The following is a 24,746-nucleotide window of genomic DNA, read 5'->3' as shown; positions in this document are numbered from 1 at the left end:
GGGCGGTATCCGCTAAATAACGGGTAAAGCACCTAATCGCTAATTATTAAATAATAGAAAACTTTATTCGGAAGGCTTAAGAGTCTTATAAGAGGTTCTATAATACCGGGCGGACTTAATAGCGGTTTAAGGTAAGGGACTATATCTTAGTCTCCTTAAAAAGTATTAAGTAAAAGCGGCCTAGTAAGAAGCTCTTAGATAAATACCTCGGGCCGTACCGTATTACCTTAGTTATCGGTTACTATAGTCTCGCCTATAAGCTAGACCTCCCGTAATTAATAAAGATTTATAATATTTTCCTGACTTCTTTATTAGAGCCCTGGCGGTCTCGTGATAGTTAGGCCCCCGAGCCTATAAAGGTGGATATAGAGCTTTAGGAGTCGGAGGGGTATAAGGTGGAAGAGATTTTAGTTTATCGGTTTAATAGGAAGAGGAGGTAGTATTTAGTTAAGTAGGCGGATTATAGGTATAAGGATAATACCTAGGAACTAAGGCGTTATATCCCGGAGAAACCTTTTTAAGAGTATTATAATCGGTAAAAGGAGAGGGCGCGGAAAGTATAGAAACTATTATAACCCTATAGGGTCCTTTATTAGCATTATTAATTTATCTTAGCACGACCCCGGAGGGTCTTATCGTTATATTTATTAAATTATTATATTATATCCTAAACACTAAAAATCAAAAAATAAAATAGTGGTAGTCGTATTATATATATATAGTGACCCTTTAGGTTAGATTAACGGATCTATTTCTTATTATATGCCTATAGACTCTCGGAATATTTATCGTTATTATTATTATCGCTATTATCCTACGCACTTTCGCCGACCTTTAATAGGTCCCGGATTTAATAAAGAGCTTTTATCTATTTACGAGTCTCTTATACTTAGATATTATACTAGCGGATCTAAGCCTTTATAACTATATTAGCCCCATAATACTCGTACCGAGCCGTATTAAGTTCTTAGTTATTATAGTGCTGATTATTAGCGAGAGTATGGCATAGCTCCCCCTAAAGCTTATAGGCGAGACGCTATGATAAAGGCATTAGTATAAGGATACGGGGCAAATAAGAGGGAGATAACTTATAAGTTTCTTATTAGTAAAGCCACCGTATCTTATAGAATCTATAAGCGTATCTTATATATTAATAGCAGTATAGGTAGCGTGGAGGTTTATCTATAAATAAGTTAGTATACCGGGGCGGTCTATATTAGATAGGGAGTATAACTATACCTTCTTATATTTCTTATTATTCTATTTATACTAGTAATAATAGCACTTAGAAGACTGCCGGCTAGAGTCGCGACACGAATAAAAGATAATAGAACCTTAGCTATCTAAGATAATATTAAGAAATCCTAAGTAGCACCGTTAATAGGGGGGATCACGGAGGTCGCCCCTTATAATCACCCCCTAAACTGGGTAAAGGCCTAATAGAGTGTTATTATTAGAAGGCGTAGCGTCGCCATCGGCCCCGTTAGCCCCCGGACCCTTATCGGTAATATTATTATTACCGAAGATATTATTACCTAGGAAGCTCTTACCTTTACTAAGGACGAAGTTATTATCTTTACTTTTATTACTACTAATAAAGAGGATACTATCGGCGCTACCCGATATAGTTATATCCCCTTTATAGTCCACGATACTATTATCGATATCGTCGTTATCGCTATTATAGTCTATTAAAGCTAGAGTCGGAGTCCTTTAGTTACCGGCGGACTAGCTACCGGGCGAACTATCGTCCGACCTAATTACTAGAAAGAAATAGGTAAGGACCTTACTAACCTAGGGGTTAGGAACCGTAAATGTCTCCTTATTAAGGAGGGCTAGGCCCCTCGCTTTAATAGGAGTTATAAGCGACCTTAGACTAGGTACAGCTAACCTCTTTATTATAACGGGTATCTTAGACACCACGCTAGGCACGGCGGACCCTTTATTATTTAGGCGCGCTTTAGTAGGAGTTATAAGTGACTCCGTACTAGGCGCGGCCGGCCCCTTTACTTTAGTAGGCGCCTTAGACGCCGTACCGGGTATAGTTAACCCGTTATTAGTACCACCTTTCTTAGTAGTCTTTTTAACGACGCTATCCTTAGCGACGGGGGACTTATTAATAGCGGTATTAAGGCCACCGCCGGCCTTCTTACCGTTTTTTATAGAAGTAACGGACTTTTTAGTAGGGGAGTTATCGGCAGACTTCAGCTAATAAGCTAACTTATTAGCCGCACGTAACCAACGCTTCTAAGGGGCTATGCTAGAACGCAGGGGTTAGTTAAGCTTAGGAAGTATAGACGATAATCACTTATATTATTATTTTATAAGGAATTAAGGTATATTATTATAGATAATCGTTATTAGTTAAGTGATAGATACTTATGATAAGCTACTCCTAGATATTAGAACCACTAGGGCCAAGGGACCGCCGGGAACCTCGCGTAACACGGTAAGAAGACCCTTAAAGAACTCGAGATAAACCACTAAGATAAGACCTTATAAGTTACTATAATATAACGATAATAAAAGACTAATAGATAAAGCTTTAGGGAGAAGCTATTATTATAATTACTTAAATAGGTAAGGAGGAGAAGAGAAGAAAATAATAATAAGCTAGGAGGACTAGCTAGGATATATTCTACGATAGTCACCGGACCCCGAGTAGAGCCTATATAATTACTTCTGCCTACTCTACGATCTAGGTGTGCCTGCCGTATTAGGAGCGTACCTATAGTTTATTATTTAGATAATAATCAAGCGTTGCGTATACTCCTTTAAGTCTATAGGCTTTATATTTAGCTAGGCGATACGATTATTTGTAGATTATTCCCGAGGCCTTTAACGATAGCTTAAAGGCGAAGCGTTAAAGGACCTATAAAGCTTTATTTAGGCTTAATTATAATGGTTTAGAGGTTTAGGGGAGATTAATCTTTATATTTATATTTAGCTCTGGCTTTAGTAAGTTATTTATAAAAGGCCGTATAATAGGATAGCTATAACCTGGATATAAATAATGAGACTGGATATTCCGACTATACCACTTGGATATTCCGACTATAGTTCTGACATAGACCCACCTTTTTCCTCTTTCGGAATACCACACATACCTACGAATACCAAGTACGATCATTAATCGTTCAATCGCCCGAACAGTCTTTTGAGTTAGATTAATTTGATCCCTCGGGTCAATTAAAGGCAGTGGCTATAATAATTCGGATAATATTAATTAAGACCGATGGTTCTATTTTATAGCTGTTTGCCACCAATTAAGGCCTCTTTATAGAATCCAGTTCCTTATACTTTCCGATTTATGTATCTAACCTAATGCTGCTGCTGCTGCTGCTGCTGCTATTGTTGTTGTTGTTGTTGTTATTGTTGTTACGAGCCTTATGCCACCTCCTCCTGCCGAGCCACCACCCGTTAGAAGCTCTTTAAGCTCCTAATCGGTGGGCTTATAGGCGCGAGTCCTTCCTTTATGTGATCGTGAAGCGCTATCGCGTTATTAATTAACGTTGTTAATTGACGTTATTGATTGACGTTGTTGATTGACGTTGTTGATTGACGTTGTTGATTGATGTTATTGATTGACGATATCTTGATGGGTTGAATTAATAGGTTAAATTAATGTGGTAGATTACTTTGTGCGTGGTCCAGAAACTAAATTTGATTGGTTCGAAAGGTGGGTCCACAGGAACTATAGTCGGAATATCCAAGTGGTATAGTCGGAATATCCAGTCTCTAAATAATAGCTTATAAGCCAGAAGCCTAGTATAGGCTAATTTAGGGCTATTCGTGGTCGGGTACTATCCCGGGCCGAGTCGTCTTTTCCGGAGCTATATCCAGAGGATATAGGTTAGATAGGAAAGGGTCCTTATAAGGGTACCCGGTTAACTATATTACTCCTAGGGATATAAGCACCGGAGGAGGGGGCGTGATATCACGGGTATAATTTATTAAAGTTAGGGATAGCCTAAATAGGAGGAAATAATATATCTTAATAGTCACGAAGGGGATTAGATAGGGCGCGGTATTCGGGGATAGATAGTCGAGTCGGCCCCGGGACTAGTATTATCCGGGCCGACCTAGTATAGTATAATAAGGAAGACCACCGGCGGATAGATCGTGGTCCTAAGAATGCTTTTAAGGGGATTCTATAAGATTCCCGGGGAAGGGGCTCTGGTTATCTATAAAAGGGGTGGATAAAGGTAAACTCCTAACTTAGAGGTTTAGCGAATAATTTAAGTCTTAATTTAACCTATTAGTTTATATTACCCTTTTAATTATCTTATTATCTTATAACGTCTCTTTACTCTTTACACGGAAACCCCCTGATACCTAGACCTTATTTTCGCCTATACGTTACGAGAATAAACGCTTAGTAATAGGCAGGTTAGAGTTATCCGCTATAGGCCGTTTAATCCCGGTTATATATAATAGTGTAAGCTAGTTAGCGCTTATAGTGGCGGCCGCCGGCGAGTTTTAACTCATCGACGTGTTAGTAAGTGCGTCTATTACCGACCGGATTAGTGGTATATTTTATATAGCTATGCTTTTTAGCTAAGCTTTAATTACTTTAGCTTAGGTCTAGAGCGCATCGTAGAATATCATTATAGCCAACAGGAAGCTCGCCTAATCTATCGTGCTATCCTTAAAATACCGGATAATAGCAATTATTTCTAAACCAAGCTTATTTACCTAAGTAATTATCTTAACTAAATTCTCATTTTTGATGAAATAGGCTACGAGTAGTAGGCTGTACGCGCGGAAGAGAGGAAAATCAAGCAAATAGCTGTTGAATTCGTAGATCCGTAGGATTACTGCTTGTTGCGCGAGCTTGAAGCTGCGTATAATAATATTGATATTATGTGTAAAGAACTGATTTCTGGGATTTCTTCCTGGATCCGGGGCTGGCAAAAGACCCTGAAAGATTGCGTGGCGACTGTTACGTTAACAGCCTACGCGACGGTTATCACAGCACGTTATTACCTTAAGGAATAACTAAGATATCGTATTTACGATACCCAGTGTATTTATATAATATATATCATAAGCCAAGTATATATACACGTATAATACATATAGTATTATAGTATAGGTTAAGCTGGTTATAAAGTAGACGTCTAGTCATATAGCTATAACCATATACTGTTTATTTTGACTTAGATATTATACTTATTATTATTATGATTATTACTTATTATAAGTATAATACTAATACTTATCGAAACTAGTAACGCGCGGGTTAGTGGTTTACTAGCAGGGGTTTATAATAGCAGAGGGCCTTAGCATAGGCGAACCTGTGGCGGTCGCGGTGCTAGGCGTTGCCCTGGAGGCGTTGCCCTAGAGAAACTACCTGTTAAGGCCTTATAGGGCATTATACCTGGCTATTATAAGATATTACTCGAAGCTCTATTCGGCTTAGGTCTATTACGAGATAATACGGCTATAATCTAATAGGAATTAGGGCTACGGATAATTAAGCACTATATCTTTAGCTTCTTCCTCGTCCACTATACGGTTAGCGATATTATTTAGAGTAAAGATCGTTTAGTTAGTCCCTCTATCTTTAGAGTAATCGTAACCCTTTTACGTGGCTTCTCGCCTATATTGGGTAATAGTACCGCTATTATTATTCTTCTAGTCGGCGAAGGCTAGACCGATAGCTTATAGTTAGGTCTTAATCCTATTCTTATCCCTAAAAAGGGAGATAGCTCTAAGGTAGCCGGCGAAGGGGAATCCTTAGCCGTCCTTGCCGTTCCTAAAATAAGAGTTAAATAAGTCTTATAGGACCTAGTCCTTCGACTAGTAAATATTAGATAGGTAAGCTGCTACGCACTATTATCCGGCACTATACTAGGACCTAAAACCATATAGCTCCAGATTAGTGCCAGTACTATACGGGCACTAAACCCGTATAGCGCTGGATTAGTGCTAGCCCTATACTAGCACTAAACCAGTATGGCGCTAGACCGGTGCCAGCACCGTCCTAGCACTATACCTAGTATAGCGCCTAGCGTTAGATAGCCCGACGTTCCCCCGTAGATATATATAGCCGGAACCTCGCCCTCTCCTTAGATAAGGCATCCTATTTATATATTATTTACTATACCCTAAGGTTACCTAACTTACATCCTCTTATAGGTCCTATAATACTGGCTAGCTAGAGATATATACGGTTAGTGCATATTAAATAGTAGTAACTAGAATAAGATTATTCGATCTTAGCGAGGTTCGCGTACCGCTCCTATTAAACGACCGTATAGACTATTCTAGTTACACGATCCTAGCTTACGTAACTATCCGTCGTTAATAAAGTGCCTCCCCTTAAATAGGACTAAGCGACGAGTAGCGACTATTAAGTTATAGCCTAATAGCGCCGATAAGGAACTATTTACCTATACACCCCTTACTACGCTTACTAGCCCTCTAGCATAATATATAAAGGTCTATATACTAAAACCCTATTTAGTTAAATAGCTATATATGGCGCCCTAAGCGGATATATAGCTAAAACGGTACCGGTTACCCGTAGTCCACTAAGTAAATCGCCTCCCCTTTATTAGGACTAGGCGAGTAAGCGATAAGTCTAAGAGTCTACGAGTACTACTTATTCGACGGGCCCGTATTAAAAACGTCCTATTAAACACCTAATAGTATTATCGTGGAACCCGCTTAATAATAACCGACCCTCCTTACCCCGTTCTCTTAGACTCTCCCCCTACGCTAAGGGATCTAAAAGGCGTATATCCCCTCGCCGTAATCGCAAACGCCTATCTAGATATAGCTAAAAAGGTTCTTTTACCCGAATATCGGCTACTCCTCTTTATAGCTAAGCGAGCAGGGAACCTCCCTAGCACTAGCAGAGCTAGCTATACCACGACCTCTAGAGGAAGAGTCTCGAAAGCTGCCCTGCCTCTTTAGCTAACCTATCCTACTAAGTGGGTTACCTATTATAACTCTTTTATAAAGGTATTCTATAATTAGCTAAAGAAGGAGCCTGAGTATATCGACCTTTATAAGTCTATAGTTATACCCCGTAGCAGCGTAATAAAGGGAAAGGAGCTAGCCCCCTTTACCGCTAGCTATGATTCTCCGCTAATAGAACTAAAGATTAAGGCTAAAGGATCGGAATCGCTTTTAATCCGCCCCGCTATAAGTATAGTTAAATAGCCGGTTAGAAGTTTCCCCGAAGATATAGCGGAAAGCCGTTTACTAAAGTATACTAAACCTTTTAAAGGAACGCCCGACTATACCCTAACGCCTAATAACTATACACTATTCTCTAACCCGGAAAGTCTTTAAGCCGATACTATAAGCCACCGCGATAAGCGTATAAGCCCCACGCCCTTTAATATTATATATTACCCTTGTTACGGGTTAACCCTGTAGAGATAATCCGGTAGACCACCGGATCTTCTACCTAATTATAGTATATTCCTAGTAGGTCGCCACGATATTATATTAAGGTCGTAAGCACTTATAGAGTTTTCCCCTTTTCCTTCTTATCTCCTTAGCTTTAGATAGTTTAATTATTCGGCCTTACTCTATAAATAACTTATAACTAGCCGCTTATATATCTAAAGCTTAGCGAAACCCATACGCTACGCTAATAAAGATAGACTATCACTTTAATCCATCTCCCGGCGCTCCGTCACGCCTAGTAGGCGAGTCGCCTAAAGCTACGGAGTAGAGGAGAGAGATTATTAACCCTTTATAGACTTAGGTCGTAACCTTAACCACCTAGATCTAAGAATAACAGAATACTATTAATTAGCTACTATAAGCGATATAAAACTAATAACGTATAGCTACGTCTTATCTCGCTATACCGTCGGAAAAGATTATATAGGGCTCCTAGCCGCCCGTCCCGACGCCTATACCTAATATAACGCCCGTTTCAAACCTTAGGACTAAAGCATTTCTATTATTATAGAAGTTTAACGGTAAACGCTTAGAGTACGCGAGCTGGTTATCTAAGATTCGCGAAAAGCTCCTACTCGATTAATATCTCTTCTAGAGCCCTCGCAAGAAGTGGTATTTTATTAACGCCTATTTATATAAAGCTCCCCGCCGCGTTATCGCCTCCTTCTAGGCTATAGGCGGAACCGACGGTTAATACGACCCCGAAGACTTCCTTAATTACCTTAACCGTATATATAAAGACGTTAATAAATAACCTCGCGCGGCTAACGCCCTAAGAACGTTATGCTAGTGCGAAGACTAAACGTTCGGAAGCTTTATACCCGGTTTCGAATAATAGCTTATTATCGCTAATAGAGGTTAATAGGATAATACTACGAAGATTATATTCCTAGAGGGAGCTCTTAGTAGTCGCCTCTATACCGCCCTTATTATCACGAAACTACCGAATAACTACTACGCCTAGGTAACCGAAATATAAAGTATCGCTTAGAGACTCGAAGCCCTCGCTATAAGGCATAGTTCGGCTAAGCGCCGCGTAATTATAATAATAATAATAGTTACGCTTATAATTATAATAGTAATATAAAGATAGGAGGAGTTAACCAAGTATAGACCGAGAAGAAAGAGATAAGAGAGTGCTATAACTATAGAAAGAAGGGATACCTTAATAAGACATATCGCTTAAAGAAAAAGGACGCTAGGGATTATAAGGAGAACCGTATAGCAAAGGTCTTAGCGGCCTCGGATAATAAGACGATCTATATAGGAGTCACGGATAATAATAAAGACTCGGAAAAAGAATAGCTTTAGTACGAAAACGGGTACTAGAGCCTACTATAAAGGAATAAAGGGATTAAAAGGAGTTTATATTATAGTCGCGTAGTAGTTATTTAGCTCTTATATAAGCGTGGATTAATAAGAGGTTAATTATTACTCTTATAGATACTAGATACGACTATTACGTAGCTATAAGTAAACATCTTATAAAGTCCCTCCGCCTCCTATTAGTCGATAAGACTAGAAGACCCTTCTCGGGGTTCTCCGACACTATAGGGTGTACTAGGAGTTCCGGTATCGCCGTATATAATCTTAAGATCGGTGGATATATATAACGATTATTCTTTTATATAATACCAGGATTAGATCACGATGTGTTCCTAGGGAAACTATAGATAGAATATAACGATATTACCTATTACGCGAAGAGACGTTACCTTTACCACGGAGTGGCTCGGATAGATATCCGACTCTAGGGTAAAAAAGAACCCGATAATATTAGAGCTATCTATGGAGCTTAAGTAATAACTAGGTCGGTATTCGCTGGTATTATACGCCGATTATAAAGGAAATAACGGTTTAATAAAGAGGAACTTACGCTTTACGTAGTTAGTATTAAAGATATCGATAAGGCCCTTCGAGGTAAGTCTTTAGTTAACCCCCGGAAGTATATCACTAAGGAGATATTACGATAATTCCCGGACCTATTCTCCGACTTATAAGCGAGCCGCTTTCCCCCTTACTAACCTAGAGTTAACTATAAAGTAAACCTTATATAAGGGCCTAACGGTAAGGAACTAGAATTACCCTAGGGCCCTTTTTATAATATATCCAGAGAAGAACTATTAGTCTTACGGAAAACCCTTACTAACCTAATCGATAAGGGGTTTATATAAGCTAGTAGCTCCGCCGCTAAAGCTCCGGTTTTATTTATAAAGAAGCTAGGAGGAGGGCTACGATTTTATTATAACTACCGTGCCCTAAATACAATTACCTAGAAAGACCGCTATCCTCTCCTATTAAGTATAAAGATACTCCGAAACCTAAAGCGGGCTAAGTAGTTTACGAAACTCGATATAGTTATTATATTCTATAAGATCCGAATAGCCGCTAGCTATAAAGCGAAGATAGCGTTTTAAACCCGATTTAGCTTATTTAAATAGTTAGTATACCCCTTCCGACTTAGCGGCGCCCCTATATCCTTTTAATAATATATTAATAAGACGCTATAGCGTAAGCTTAACGACTTTGTTACTATATATATCGACGATATCCTGATTTACTTAAGCGGATCCCTGCGCGATTATAAGAAGAAGGTTAACCTGGTATTATAATCGCTAAGCGATATAGGATTAACGCTTAACCTAGCGAAGTACGAGTTTAGCGTGAAGACTATAAAGTACCTAGGGTTTATAGTCACCGCCGGTTAGGGTGTTTTATATAACCCCGATAAACTAAAGGCGATCCGAGAGTAGGAAGCCCCGACCTTAGTAAAAGGAGTCTAAAGCTTCCTAGGCTTTATAAACTATTACCGTATATTTATAAAGAACTTCGCTTATATCACGGCTATATTAACGAGACTAATAAAGAAGGACTAAGCGTTCTCCTAGGGTCCTAACGAATAAGCGGCCTTCGAGGAGGTTAAGAAGAGGTTCTAAGAAGAACCGATCCTATAGTAATAGGTCTTAAGTAATAAGACCTTCGTAGAAACCGATTACTCGGGATTCGCGTTAGGCGGCGTATTAGTTTAAGAAAACGAATAGGGACGTTATTATATAATCGCCTATTATTCGCGGCGACTTACCGGAGCTAAGTATAACTACCCTATTTAGAATAAAGAGATATTAGCGATTATAAGTTACGTAACGTACTAAAGAGCTAAGCTCCTAAGTTATAGTCGCTTTACGATCCTATCCGACTATAAGGCCTTAGAGTATTTTATAATAAAGAAGATGCCGATAGGCCGGTAAGCTCGCCTAGTTTAACTTTATACTAGAATACCGTAAGGGCGCCGATAACTATACCGCCGATATTCTCTCGCGAAAAGAATAAGACGAACTAAAGGACTTCTCTGATAAACAGGAATAAGCACGATATATATAGCTAATCCCGGAGACCTTAATCCCCCTAAGAATCCGCCTCCTTCGCGAACACCTATAAGTCTTCGAAGCCGATAACGAATTATAATAGCTATAGGACGCTATAGTAGAAGAAGATAATTAGTATCGCTAAGCTATATAAGCCGTATCTAAAGGCGATCGATAGTTCCCCCCTTTATTAGGTTTTCGAGCCTAGATTACCGAATACGGAACCACCTTATAAGGATTATTTATATTCCGAGATCGCTTATAGGTGCCAGGAGCTTAAAAAGGGAGTATATTAGGAACACGAGTATCTAATCTATACACAACTCTACGATTAAGGGCTATCCGGGGCGGATAATATAATTACTCTTATAACGAGACGCTTCTTTTAGCCGGGAATAAACCGAGATATACGTAGGTTTATACGTAACTATACCGTTTATAACTAGAGCTATAGGTGGAGGAATACTTAATAAGAACTCTTAAAACCACTCCCGATTCCTAAACGAATAAGGAGCGACTTATTAATAGACTTTATAACGGATCTGCCTCCCGCTAAGGAGAAGAAGTATAGATACCTATAGGTTATAACCGATCGACTTATAAAGGCTATTACCCTTAAAGCGATAGACTTTATAAAGGCGGAAGCTTATACTAAACGGTTCCTATACTATTATTTTCGGTTCTACGGTATACCTTATTTAATCGTAAATAATAACGGTTCTAACTAGATAAATCGCTTTTAGCGATACTTCTATAAATTAGCTAGGATCGAATAGCGATTAAGTATAGCTTACTACCCCTAGACCGATAAAGCCACTAAGTAAGCGAACTAAGAAGTATAGGCGTACCTCTAAGCCTTCGTTTACTACGCCCAGGACGATTAGGATAAGTTACTACCCGCTACCTAACTAGCGTTAAATAACCAGGAGAGCTTTACTACTAAGCTAAGTCTATTCTTCCTTAAACACGGATACTATATCGACCCGATCTAGATCTATAAGGAACTAAGCAGCGATACTCGGGAGTTCGTAGCCTATAACCTTCTCCGCCGCCTCTAAGAAGCTATAGAGTTCGCCTAAGCCTTAATAACGGCTATATAGCTATAATAGGAAGAGTGAGCGAATAAACGTTATATCTCCGCTAAACGCCTTCGTAAAGGCGACCTTATATAGCTCTTACTTACAGACTACTCTACCCTATAACCGTCGCGTAAGTTAAGCTAGCTATACTAGAAGTATAGGGTTACTAAGGTTATTAACCCGCACGTTATAGAGCTAGACGTGCCTTTAAACGTATACCCGAGGTTTTATATAGACCTCCTACGATATACGAGCAAAGACCCGCTTCCTAGTTAAATCCTATACGACCTCTAACCCGGACTAATTCGGTATAGTCTCGAAGAAGACGAATAAATAGTAGAGGAAATCTTATATGCTAGGAATAGGAAGGTAGGTAGAGGCGTAAGGAGGGAGGCGTTAATAAAGTAGGAAGGATACGCCTAGATATCTTAGGAACCGATAGAGTCCCTATAAGAATTAAGCGCCCTAGACCGCTACGAAGAGAAGTATAGCCCGCTTAAAGTTAATACCGGACTACGCGAACGTTATAAAAAGAAAAAGAGTTATAAGAAAGGCAGTAAGGATTAAATAAAGGTTAGAATGACGGTAAAGCCTGTTGATATTATACTCGTAATAAGTAATAATCATAATAATCATAAGTATAATATCTAAGTCAAAGTAAACAGTATATAGTTATAGCTATATAACTAGACGTCTACTTTATAACCAGCTTAACCTATACTATAATACTATACGTATTATACGTGTATATATACTTGGCTTATAATATATAGTATATATATATATTAGGTATCGTAAATACGATATCTCGGTTATTACTTAAGCTAATAACGTGGCGTGATAACCGTCGCGTAGGCTATTAACGTAACAGTCGCCACCTAATCTTCCAGGGTCTTTTGCTAGCCCCGTATCCAGGAAGAAATCCCAGAAGTCAGCTCTTTATATATAACCTACGCGTTCACGTAATAAGCAGTAATCCTACGGATCTACGAATTTAATAGCTATTTGCTTAATTCCTCTCTTCCGCGTATACAGCCTACTACTCGTAGCCTAATTCATTAAAAGATTATAAGCCCGGGTTAGTAAAAAAGGAAATCCACTCTTTTCTACCCTTTTATTCTACTCGAAATACTAAAAAGACTCCCGCCTTTTTAGGCCACGTAAAAATACTAAAAAGACTCCTACCTGCCTTTTTAGGCTATCCCTTTATCCTCCCCTGGTCGTAGATCCTTGTCTCCGACTATACGAAATCCCTTTATCTCCCGAAGACAGCTAATCGGTTCGAACCGTTTATTCCGATACCACGGTTTATAGCTTTTTGTTCTTTCTAATACGGTTACTAAGAGCTGCGCCAAGCTCTTTGTTCCTGTTCCGGAAGAACTATACGATCGGAATAAGACTCTTTGTTATGATCGGATATACTGTTCCTTTGTTTTATAAAAGGCTTTTTGAAAAAGAAGAAAAATAACGAATATATGAATTGAACGTAGCTGCTTTTATGGTTATTATAGCTCCACGAATAATAGCTATATTAATTAAGCCACTTAACCTACCGCGCTGCCTGTAATAATAGAATACCGTAACGTGGTATATAAGCTTTTAGTAAAAAGTCCGCCCATAGAAATCCTGTTATTCGCTTTATACGAGTATCACTTTTCTTTATACCGCGAGATCTATAAATAGCTTTACCGTTTAGACCCACTTTTAGACCTACTTTTCGAAGCTAGGCTAATCAGAATCAGACTTTTAGCTTAGTATTCTTTGTTTCTATTCTTTATCGATAACGTAATAAAGAAAAAGGAAAAAGTAATAAAGAAAATAATAAAAATAAATTATTAAATAACTTAGTTAATTCTAACTTAAATAAATAATAAAAAATATCGTTCTGTTACTTAAAAATGGCTGAACAAAAGACTGTTTAAGACGTCTCTGTCCGGAAGTAATAGGGCAGTTCTGGAATTAATAATAAAGATAATAATAATAATACTAACCTTAATATTAACTAGTTAGTAGAAAAGATCTATAAAATATAAGCAGAAAATAGTATTAAGCTTAATCTGAATTTCTGTGTTAATAGCGGGGCTACGGCGCATATAATAATAAATAAAAGACTCTTTTCTACTTATAATATAAAAGAAAGAACCGTTTATTAGGGTTAGGTAAAAGAAATAAAAATAGAAGGTGAAGGAGACTGCGTAATAAAATTCCGGGACACTAGGAAGCTTCTGCTTTTAAAAGAGTGTCTTTATATACCGGAAATAGGCACGAATATTATTAGTCTCTCTTATTTTAATAGTGAAGCTCGCGGTCTTACTAGAAATAAAAAGCTCTTATTATTTAATAATAAAAAGCCTCTCTTTCTTTATATAACGGCTCTGCTTTATAACGGGCCATACTAGGGTATAGCATAGGCACTATTATACGGGGGGGCTGAGTCTCTGAAAATAAATATAATAAATATAAGGAAAATACTAAAAAAATAGCCAGGAGACTTAACTAGAATAAAGAGGTTTTAGAGGTTTAAAGAATAAGTTTTGAAGAAACGAAATAAAGAAAGAAATACAAGAAAGGGGTTAGTTAAACCTTAATAAAGAAATAATATAATAAAGAAACCTTAACCTCTTTAACCTCTTTAACCTTAAGAAGAGCTTTATAAATAAAGAGACCGTACTAACCGTCGAAGGACTACCTTTATAACTGAAAACATAACGCTATGGCATAACAGGATAGGTTATATTAACCCTATTACCTTAAAAAGTCTTTATATTAATACTCTTAAAAAAGATTATAATATAACTAATAAAGAGTTAACTGAAATATAGAGCTATAATGCCTGTAAGAAGAGTAAGTCTATTATACTTACGAATAAAGATTTAGTTAATAAATACAAAGACTTTTTATATTTAGAAAAGGTTTATATGGATCTTTGTGGACTGATCGAACCTCTTTCTTATAATAAAAAGCGTTGGATTTTATTTATACTAGACCGTTCTACCCGGTTTCTGTGGGTATAATTGCTCTTAGATAAGTCTAAAACGACGGTAGTAATAGCTATAAAAGAGTAGAAAGCTTAGGTAGAAAATAAGAATAATAATAATAATAATAATAAATATCACTTCTTTATTAAAGAAGTAGATATTAACGGTGGAAAAGAATTTAATAACGCCTCTTTTTAACGCCTTTTTGCAGGTGTAAAGTATAATATAAAGCCACCGTACACTCATGAAGCTTAAGGCTCTGTTGAACGAGTTATAAGAACTATAATAGAAAAGGTTTGAGCTTTTCTTTTCTACTTAGGGCTACCTCGATATCTTTAGGGTGAAGCTATGCTCTTAGCTATTTATATATATAACAGATCACCTAATTCAGCTCTTGAATATAAGAGTCCCTTTAAGCTTTTATAAGGTCAGAAACCTAATATTAATAATATACGGGTTTAGGGTTCTATTATTTGTTATTTTTAAGGGCACTTCGAGGTGCTTTAATAGGTTTTAATGACTATAACTATAAGGTTTATAACCTAGTAACTAGAAAGACTAGTTGGTTTCGAGACGTTTATGTCTTAGAGAATCAGTTTCTTTACTCTTCTGTAGATAACTATAATAATAACTATACGCCTGAAAATAATAATAACCTCCCTCCTTATATTAATACTCAGGCATATAATCAGGTTTCTAACCGCGGGCCTTATTAACCCGTTAAGTATAATAAAGGAATCACTTTTAGTGAAAATACCGGTTAATTTTTATAAAATATTCCTTCGCGCGTTTCGAAACGTTTTGTTAAGTCTATTTAACCTGAAGAAGGGAATAATAATAATAGACGTAAGAGTCTTTGTCTGCAGGTAGCGGGCTGTGAAGTTCTAGCTGTTAATAATAATAATAGTAGCTAAAGTACTAGGCTAGAAGTCTCAATACCTTTAAAACCTTTAAAACCGGACTATAAGGATTTAATATCTACTGATAATAGTGTATTATACCTTATAAAAGATACTATACTTAGAAACCTATAGTTTTAAGAAAATTTCCTATTTCTTTTAACTGTAAATTCGATTAACGAACCAGCTACCTATAAATAGACTATGAACTGCCTAGATAAAGATAAATAGATAGACGCGATGGTAGCAGAAATATTAGAACTCGAAAAGAGAAAGACCTGGGACTTAATAAATATAAGAAATACGCCTAATAATTATAATAAAATAAAAGAAGATTACTATGTACTGGGGGGTCGTTGGGTCTTTAGAATTAAATATAATAGCTCTGGCGAAGCTATTTAATGTAAGGCTCGGTGGGTTATTTAGGGGTTTAATCAGGTTCTTGGTCTTGATTATCTAGAAACCTTTTCAACTACCTGCCGGCTAGAAAGCTATAAACTAGCTTTAATACTAGGCTTATTACGCGGCTAGAAATTCAGACAGTTCGACGTTAAAAACGCGTTCGTTCATGCTGATATAGATACCCTGATATACGCTATATAACCTATAGGCTTCGAGAAAGAAGACAGCTCAGAAAATACTAATGTAACACTTTGTAAGCTTAATAAAGCCGTATACGGGTTGAAATAAAGTCCTAGACTCTGGTATAATTACCTGGTTAAGATATTATCTAAACTAGGTTGCCGGGTCTCTGAATATGATAACGGACTTTTTACCTTTTATAAAGATAATAAAATTAAAAGAATAGAAGAATAAGCTATTCTTTTATGCCATGTTGACGATATAGTGGCTTTATGCCCTTTTAAGGATACTTTAGACTAGTTCTTTAAGGAGAAGTCTAAAGATATTACACTCAAAGACTTGGGTGAAATAAATACCTTTCTAGGCTATATAATAAATATAAATAAAGATAATAAGACTCTTTCTATAAGTTAGTTGCCTTATACTAATAAGATACTTAAAAGGTATAATAAACGAAGTCTGAAAAGGGTTGATACCCCTTGTATATATAAGAAGGTCCTAGTACTAAATCCTGAATAAGTATTAACTAATAATATAAATAAATACTAACAGAAAATCGGGGCTTTATTATATCTAGCCTTGTATTTAAGACCAGATATAACTTAAGTAGTTAACTAGTATTCTCGCTATATGAGTAATCCCTTGTAAGACCACTTCACTACGTTAAATCGAATCTGGGCTTATATAAATATATATCCTAATATCGGTCTTTTATATAACTGTGATAAAGAAGACCTTGGTATTTACGGTTATTCTGATGCCAGCTTTTTAGATATAATCGAGGATAGAACCTCGACTTTAGGATATATTTACTGCGTGGCAGTAAATAACCCCGTTAGTTGGACCTTAACTAAATAAAAAGTCGTTGCTTTATTAATAACAGAGGCCGAATATATGGCTCTTATAGAAGCTTCTAAAGAAGGAATCTATCTTTATAATCTATATAAAGATATACTATAGAATCTAGGTCTAGATTCTAATATAAGAGGTAATAATAATAATAATAATAATAATAATAATAATAATAATAATAATAATAATAATAATAATAATAATAATAATAATAATAATAATAATAATAATAATAATAATAATAATAATAATAATAATAATAATAATAATAATAATAATAATAATAATAATAATACTAATAATACTCTCGAGATTCCTACTATCTTAATAGATAGTAAGAGTATAAAGAAGCTCGCCGAAAACCCTGAATTTTATAAACGGGTAAAGCATATCGATAGGCAGTATCACTACTATAGGTAATAGCTATAAAATAATAAACTAAAAATCGTATATATAAATACGAAATTTAATATAGCTGATATAATAACTAAAGGTTTAGTAAAAGAGACTTATAATACTCTTTGCGGTTATATAGACCTAGGTTATAAGGACGATACGTTGCCTGAGTATGATTTGTCGCCTTATAATAAGGGCTTATCTGGAACGACCGTAAGTCCTACTATTCCGACCGTAATTAGTGGGTCTTAGTGGGTCTGCGTAATAACGCAAAGTACCGCATATACTTCGTCCAACTACTTCGTACAACTACTTCGTACGAAGCTAAACACTTCGTACAACTACTTCATACCTCTACTACAACATAGGTATACCTACCTAGGTACCTAGGTACAACGTCTATTCAATTCGCGTCTTCCACCTCACCTCCCTACCTAGGTATTAACACATCCATTTCGCCCCTGAAGAACTCAGCTAATATAGCAAGGAATTTATCTGCCTATGTGCCTGGTTCCTACCTAGGTACCTATCCAGTACGTTATACCTACCTTACCGGGAAGATACGGGGGGAAGATACAGTTGTTTGCCGTTGTGCAACTGTTGCTAAAAAATTTACAGTAACTATCAGAACAACAGTTGCTGGCCGTTGTGGAGTTTTCTGCCGTTGTAACTAGAAAAAAAAAAAAAAAAAAACAAGGCTCCTTATTCGGAGGCTTTCAATATACAATATACAATGTACAATATACATCTATAATCTACAATCTACAATCTACAGAATTCGCTCAAAAAATTACAACAGTCACAAGGATCGAACAGACGACTTAAGGATAGGTACAAGCTACGGGTACACATGCTACACCACTACGAATCCAATAATTAATAAGCAGTCGTCGAATCCCCATACTTAAAGGGTAAGCCATATTACCCACTACGGAGTGACATCTAAAAAGGTATTTTTTGCTGCAACGCCGTGCAACGGCAGACAATTGTACTAGTGGTTGCTAAGTTGCACAACAACGCAACCGTTTACCAGTGTTCAGCAGCTATTGACAGCTGTTCTACAACTGTACCTTCAAACCCCATTTTCCCGGTAAGGTATATACCTATGTCCCTATGTACCTATGTACCTATGTACCTATGTACCTATGTACCTATGTACCTATATACCTATGTCCCTATGTACCTATGTACCTATGTACCTATGTACCTATGTACCTATATACCTATGTACCTATGTACCTATGTACCTATGTACCTATGTACCTATGTACCTATGTACCTATGTACCTATGTACCTATGTACCTATGTGCCTATGTACCTATGTACCTATGTACCTAGGAAAATTGTGATGGTTGATAAGATAAGGGCAGTGACACAGGCGGTACCTATGTACCTATGGTGATTATATATACCTACTTAACTTCTATATATAAATTAGGTGTGATACTTAGGGAGATCGGACGTTACGTTATTGGCCCACTAGTTACGGTCGGAATAGTAGGACTTACGGTCGTTCCAGATAAGCCCTATAATAATATTAAAGAATTAAAATACTAGGTTTTAATACTTGGTATTATTAGTTCTTTACAAGGGGAATAACTAGGTTTTTTACCTTCGGGTTTTCCTGGATATCAAAGGTTTTTCTGAACTTTCCTTTGAATAATGTACTATCATAATAACAAGGGTTTTTGAATTTTCCCTTAAATTAAAAAGAAGAGGTTTTTTTAAATTTTTCCTTTATATATTCTAGTCTTAGATAGACTAGGATTACTGCACTATAATATAACTACATATATAACCTGACTAAGCTGCACTTATTATATAAGAGTCAGCTTACGGGGGGGGTTGATATTATACTCGTAATAAGTAATAATCATAATAATCATAAGTATAATATCTAAGTCAAAATAAGCAGTATATAGTTATAGCTATATAACTAGACGTCTACTTTATAATCAGCTTAACCTATACTATAATACTATACGTATTATACGTGTATATATACTTGGCTTATAATATATAGTATATACATACATTAGGTATCGTAAATACGATATCTCGGTTATTACTTAAGCTAATAACGTGGCGTGATAACCGTCGCGTAGGCTGTTGACGTAACAGTCGCCACCCAATCTTTCAGGGTCTTTTGCCAGCCCCGGATCCAGGAAGAAATCCCAGAAGTCAGCTCTTTACACATAACCTACGCGTTTGCGTAACAAGCAGTAATTCTACGGATCTACGAATTCAACAGCTATTTGCTTGATTCCGCTCTTCCGCGCGTACAGCCTACTACTCGTAGCCCGATTTATTAAAAAAGCCGTTTATATTAATTAAGTCGGGGCGGATAAGCCCCGCCCCTAGCTACCGGGTTTAGGCATTAAGATTAATATCGTTACGAACGTCCTTATAACCGTTAACGCTTTCCGTGATAATAGGAGATAATATAGACACCGCGACCTCGGCCTACCTATCCGTCTTCTTTCCCTTAAAGGACTTAACGTCCTCTACCTTAATGCGTATAACCCCTATAACGTTCTTAACTACCTATAGGAACCGGTTAAGCCGGCGTAGGCCTTCTACTCCCGTAAAGGTAATCGTTACGCTAGGAATAGACGTAACGATAGTAGGAGGCGCCGTGATAGGTATAGGTCTACCTACCGCGACGTAGGAGTCCCTATAAAGGGGGGAGGCGGTAATATATACCGATAAGCGAGGCTTACCGGCTCCTAAGTTAATAGGCGTTAAGATAGGCTTATCCTCCTATAAAGTGCCAGAAGCCTCTTTTAAGACCCTGGATGCCTTCTAAAAGGCCGAATAAGCTGCTATAATCGCCTTTACCGCCTTAGGGCTATAGAAAGGGTTATTATTACCTACTTTTACCGCGTTTAGGAGTGCTACTAATAAACTAGTTATCCTAGGCGGAGGAGTAATATACTTATAACCGCCCTTTAAGCAGTTATAGTATTTAGGGTCGGGTATCCTCGCTCCGGGTCCTAACTAATCGCGGTAGCGCCGCCTATCCTGGCTAGTAGTAATTACTTTTATATAAGCGAAGTAAGAGACTAAACGGATCCCTTTAGGAGGATATTTTGTTCTATGAGCGCGCTTTATAGGGCTCTTAACCTCTATAAAAGCTTCGCCCACGCAACGCTTACCCTTAGCCTTAGCGGCTCGGGCTGGCTAGGCGCGGCGGTCTATGGCCGAGGCAGGAGTGGTAATCTCCTTACTAGCCGGGGCGGGAGCAGCTGCCTCCTCGCCGGTATTATTATTATTATTATTATTAGCCCCTTATATTATATATATAAGTTAGTAAACGTTACGCGAGGTTTATACGAAGAAAGGGAAGATATACCTTAGAGGCTAAAGATAATCCTAAAAACTTAAATATCTTCTAAGAGACGGAGATAAGAGGTTAGCGCGATAGCACGGAGTATAAAGGAGTTATAGTCGATAAAAACGTACTACGGATAGTAGTGGATATTATTAAAGAGGAGAAGAAAAACAGATTAATAAAGGCGACGGCGAAGTTAGTATTATTAGCTTAGGTAAGTTAATCGGATAGGGAATTACGGTATAAGGATCCTTATATAGAAGGAACGACCTAGCGAACTATAATAACACCCTTATACGGAACGATAATTAATCGTATAACTATAAAAGGCTTACCTTAAGTACTCTTTAACGAATAGAGAGGTTATTTAAGGCTAAAGAGCTATTAGAGGTCGTTATTTAATTAATCAAGAGGCGTTATTTACTTAAATAATAACGCTTTACGAACCTATACCGAATAGTACCTGCTTACCGAGGGGGGGGGGGGGGGGGGCTCATATTACGGGTTAACCCCGTGGAGATAATCCGGTGGACCACCGGATCTTCCAACCAATTATAGTATATTCCTAGTGGGTCGCCACGATATTATATTTAGGTCGTAACCACCTATAGAGTTTTCCCCTTTTCCTTCTTTTATCCTTAGCTTTAGATAATTTAATTATTCGGCCTTACTCTATGAGTAACTTATGACTAGCCGCTTACACCCTTATAATAAGATAGAGGATATCGGAGCCAGAAACGGTAGGAACCCGGAACGTTAATAGTAAGTAGCCCCTCCGGGTAATAGTCCCCCTAGACGTAATCCCCCCAGCGTAGGCCCTCCCCTAAGGAACGCACCGGGCGCTAGCTACCCGGAACTATACCTATATATACGATAGTCGGATTTACTCGCTATCCTCGGCTAGCGCGATAATCGGACGCACCGATTTAAGGCTAACGACCTAGGCTACTTTAAGCCTCCCTTATACTTTACTACTAACTAGGATCTCGAAACCGAAGGAACTAAACTAATCTATATAAACGTCTTCCGCTTTACTAATATAATAGACTAGTATACCGGCCTAAGTACCTAACACCGCGAGTCCCTTCCCCGTAGACTAGCCCGCTATCTATTAGGTAAGGCTTCTATATAGTTTATAAGCCTTAATAAGGGACGATATACGTACCTTACTATAATAGCCACCGTTACGGAATAAGAGACCGCCTTATAGGAAAGGTTCCGATTACCTTAAAAGGAAGCCGAGTATAAGCTAAGAAATAAGCGATATACCCTAAACGATATAGTTACCCGCTATAATATCCGTGTCTTTATAGATAAGGTAATCCGATTAGTAAAAGCGGCTAATAAACCTGGAGGTAAGTATTTAGCTCTTATATAGGATCGCTTAGACGCTAACCTAGCGAGTACTATTCCTTATCCCGGACCGGAAACTATAGCGACCGACTTTATAAATAGCCTAGCTAGTATAATACTAGGATAATACCGGAATTATACTAATAAAGCCTAAAAAGTACTTATTACCCGATAAACCCTGCCACGGATTAAACGGATATCGATATTAAACTAATCTTCCTAGGTATACTCGCCCTTTCCCCGGTACCCGGATTAACGCGGTAGCCCGGCTTTACGCCGCTTACCGTAGCCTAAATAACGTTCCTTAGCGCCGGATTATTATTTATTATTACTAGAACGTCGCTTGCTAGGGCTAGGATAATTTCGCCGGAATAACCACGCCCTGCTAGCCCTAAAAACACTAAACCGCGATATAAACAAACACGGCTAACGGCTCTTAGCTAATAATATATCTAATTAACTAGCGCGCGGTAACCGGAAGCTTTACTAGGAACGATCTAAGGATCTAGTAAACACTACCGTAAACGAAGAGGTCTCCGATAAAGGATATAAGAACGATAAGGAACTAAAGAACCTATACTATTTCGAGGAGGAGTCTAATAGTTCTAAGGACCTTATAAATAATAAAGCCGAGACTAATAAAGGTAGTGATTAACTATACTAGGTCGCTAATAGACCCGGTTTTATACCTAAGTACTGTGATCTTTATTAGGTACGACGGTAATATACTAGGTATAGATAGCTAATAAGATCTAATAATAAGGCCCTCCGCTATAAGAAGTCCTATTCCTACCTATTCCTAATAAAGGAATAAGGCGGTTAGGACTCCCCGCTAATTAAAGGCGCTTTATAGGAAGTAATAGACCCTATAGCCGGCCTATACGGTTATATATACGTAAGGGTCTAAGTCCGAGTAACCCTAGATAACGCTCCCTTTAAAGCTTATATTAATTTAGGTGCCTTATAATATATTATAAGCCAGCACCTTCTTCTTTACGTCCCTAATATATAAGTCGACACGTCTAAGAGATCTACGCTTTGTAGCGTAGGTACCTTAGATACTATTAGATAGGCTTTATTTACCCTACTAATACGAGGCATAGTAGACGGCTAGCCCCGAGTCTAATAGCTATATATAAAGGCTTAGGTGGTTCCTAGGCTAAAAGCCGGTCTACTCCTCGGGCAAGAATTTAACTATCCGAATAAGGTTAATATCCTTAATTCACGGGACGCTATCCAGATTAGGTTCTATAAAGGTCTTATCGTCCTAGCGCGTATCTTCGCTAAACGTTCACTAGTTAGGCGTAGATTAAAACCCGCTAAGAAGGTTACTATTCTACTATACTAGTATAGATTCGTCCTATTTAAGGAACGGAACGTAACCTTAGACTCTATAGAATTCTAACCGGATATTAAGGGTTTACTAAACTATATCCTTAGTAAAGGGATATCTATTCTAATCTATAATACTAGCGACTAGCAGCTACTTATATCCCGGGGGAGTAAGCTAGGGTATATAGATCCCTTTTATATAGACGGATACTTTAATATAGAGCAGGATAACGCCCGCGATATTCTAATAAAACGCCTAGAGGCCGCCGAGAAGTCCCTAAGTCCGGAAGGATAAGGCGATATCTTTAAAGGATATTTACCTATTAGCGGGAAGCTTAGAATCGCTAAGAGCCTAGATACCCTAACTAAAGCGACTCTAGAAGGCGTCACTATCTATAACCACGGAGCCCGCTTTATACGGCGCTTTATTAGGATAATTAGTAACTACCCCGAGGTTTAAACGGACTAAGGAGTTATCGATATAAATAAGAAGGACTATATACGCGTTCCCCTAATTAACGGGTAGTATACCTAAAGGATTAGCCAGAAGCTATATCCCCTTAGCCGTAAAGACCGAGCCTTCCTAGACTAAACCCTAGACGGACTCTATAACCAGGACCGTATAGAATAGACGTTACCACTAACGCCTTTTAGTACTCCGGTTTTTATTATATAGCGAGAGATAAAAGGTAAATATAAAGGCCGTATAGTGGTCGACCTTTATACCCTAAATAAGGTTACTATCCTAGATATATACCCGATACCGCTCTAGGATAAGGTTATTAAGCGACTCCGAGGGAAGAAGTTTATCTTTATTATTAACGCCTAGGCTTTCTTCTACTAGTTCCCTATATATAAACCGCACCACGAGCGGTTTTCTATTATTTCCTAATAAGGATAGGAACCACTAAAGGTCGCCCTAATAGGCTTCCGTAACTCGCCTATATATATCTAACGCTATATAAACTAGCTCCTCCGCCTATACTAAGACTTTATCTCCGCTTTTATTAATAATATCGTTATCGCGTCGGATACCGAGGACGACTATACGAAGCACCTAAACACGATACTCTCCTTATTTAGTAAAAAAAAGATTAATATCTCTCTAGATAAGTCCTTTATTAGATATCCGTTAATCTAACTACTAGGATTCGAG

At 37.7% G+C, this 24,746-nt stretch overlaps 2 protein-coding genes across 2 annotated transcripts; one reads left to right on the top strand and one right to left on the bottom strand.

Moving 5' to 3' along the window:
• Positions 1-3,321: 3,321 nt before the first annotated feature.
• ACRALDRAFT_210309 (uncharacterized protein) lies at positions 3,322-18,656 on the bottom strand (the record flags this gene model as incomplete). Its single annotated transcript, XM_071023125.1, has 6 exons — positions 3,322-3,348; positions 13,207-13,222; positions 18,208-18,243; positions 18,340-18,426; positions 18,541-18,574; positions 18,644-18,656. 6 exons carry the CDS (start codon positions 18,654-18,656, stop codon positions 3,322-3,324), a joined length of 213 nt encoding a protein of 70 aa, XP_070871326.1.
• A 4-nt stretch (positions 18,657-18,660) lies between these two features.
• Positions 18,661-18,879, top strand: ACRALDRAFT_2083423 (uncharacterized protein; the record flags this gene model as incomplete). The annotated part of the gene is made up of 1 exon (XM_071022443.1): positions 18,661-18,879. A coding segment is annotated over one exon (219 nt), but the record flags the coding sequence as incomplete, so codon positions are not given.
• Positions 18,880-24,746: the final 5,867 nt, after the last annotated feature.

Source organism: Sodiomyces alcalophilus (genome assembly GCF_042370955.1).
Source record: "Sodiomyces alcalophilus JCM 7366 unplaced genomic scaffold ACRALscaffold_9, whole genome shotgun sequence".
Lineage (NCBI taxonomy): Eukaryota > Fungi > Ascomycota > Sordariomycetes > Glomerellales > Plectosphaerellaceae > Sodiomyces > Sodiomyces alcalophilus.
The sequence above is the reverse complement of the archived record's forward strand: the minus strand, read 5'-3'. Positions and strand labels throughout refer to the sequence as shown.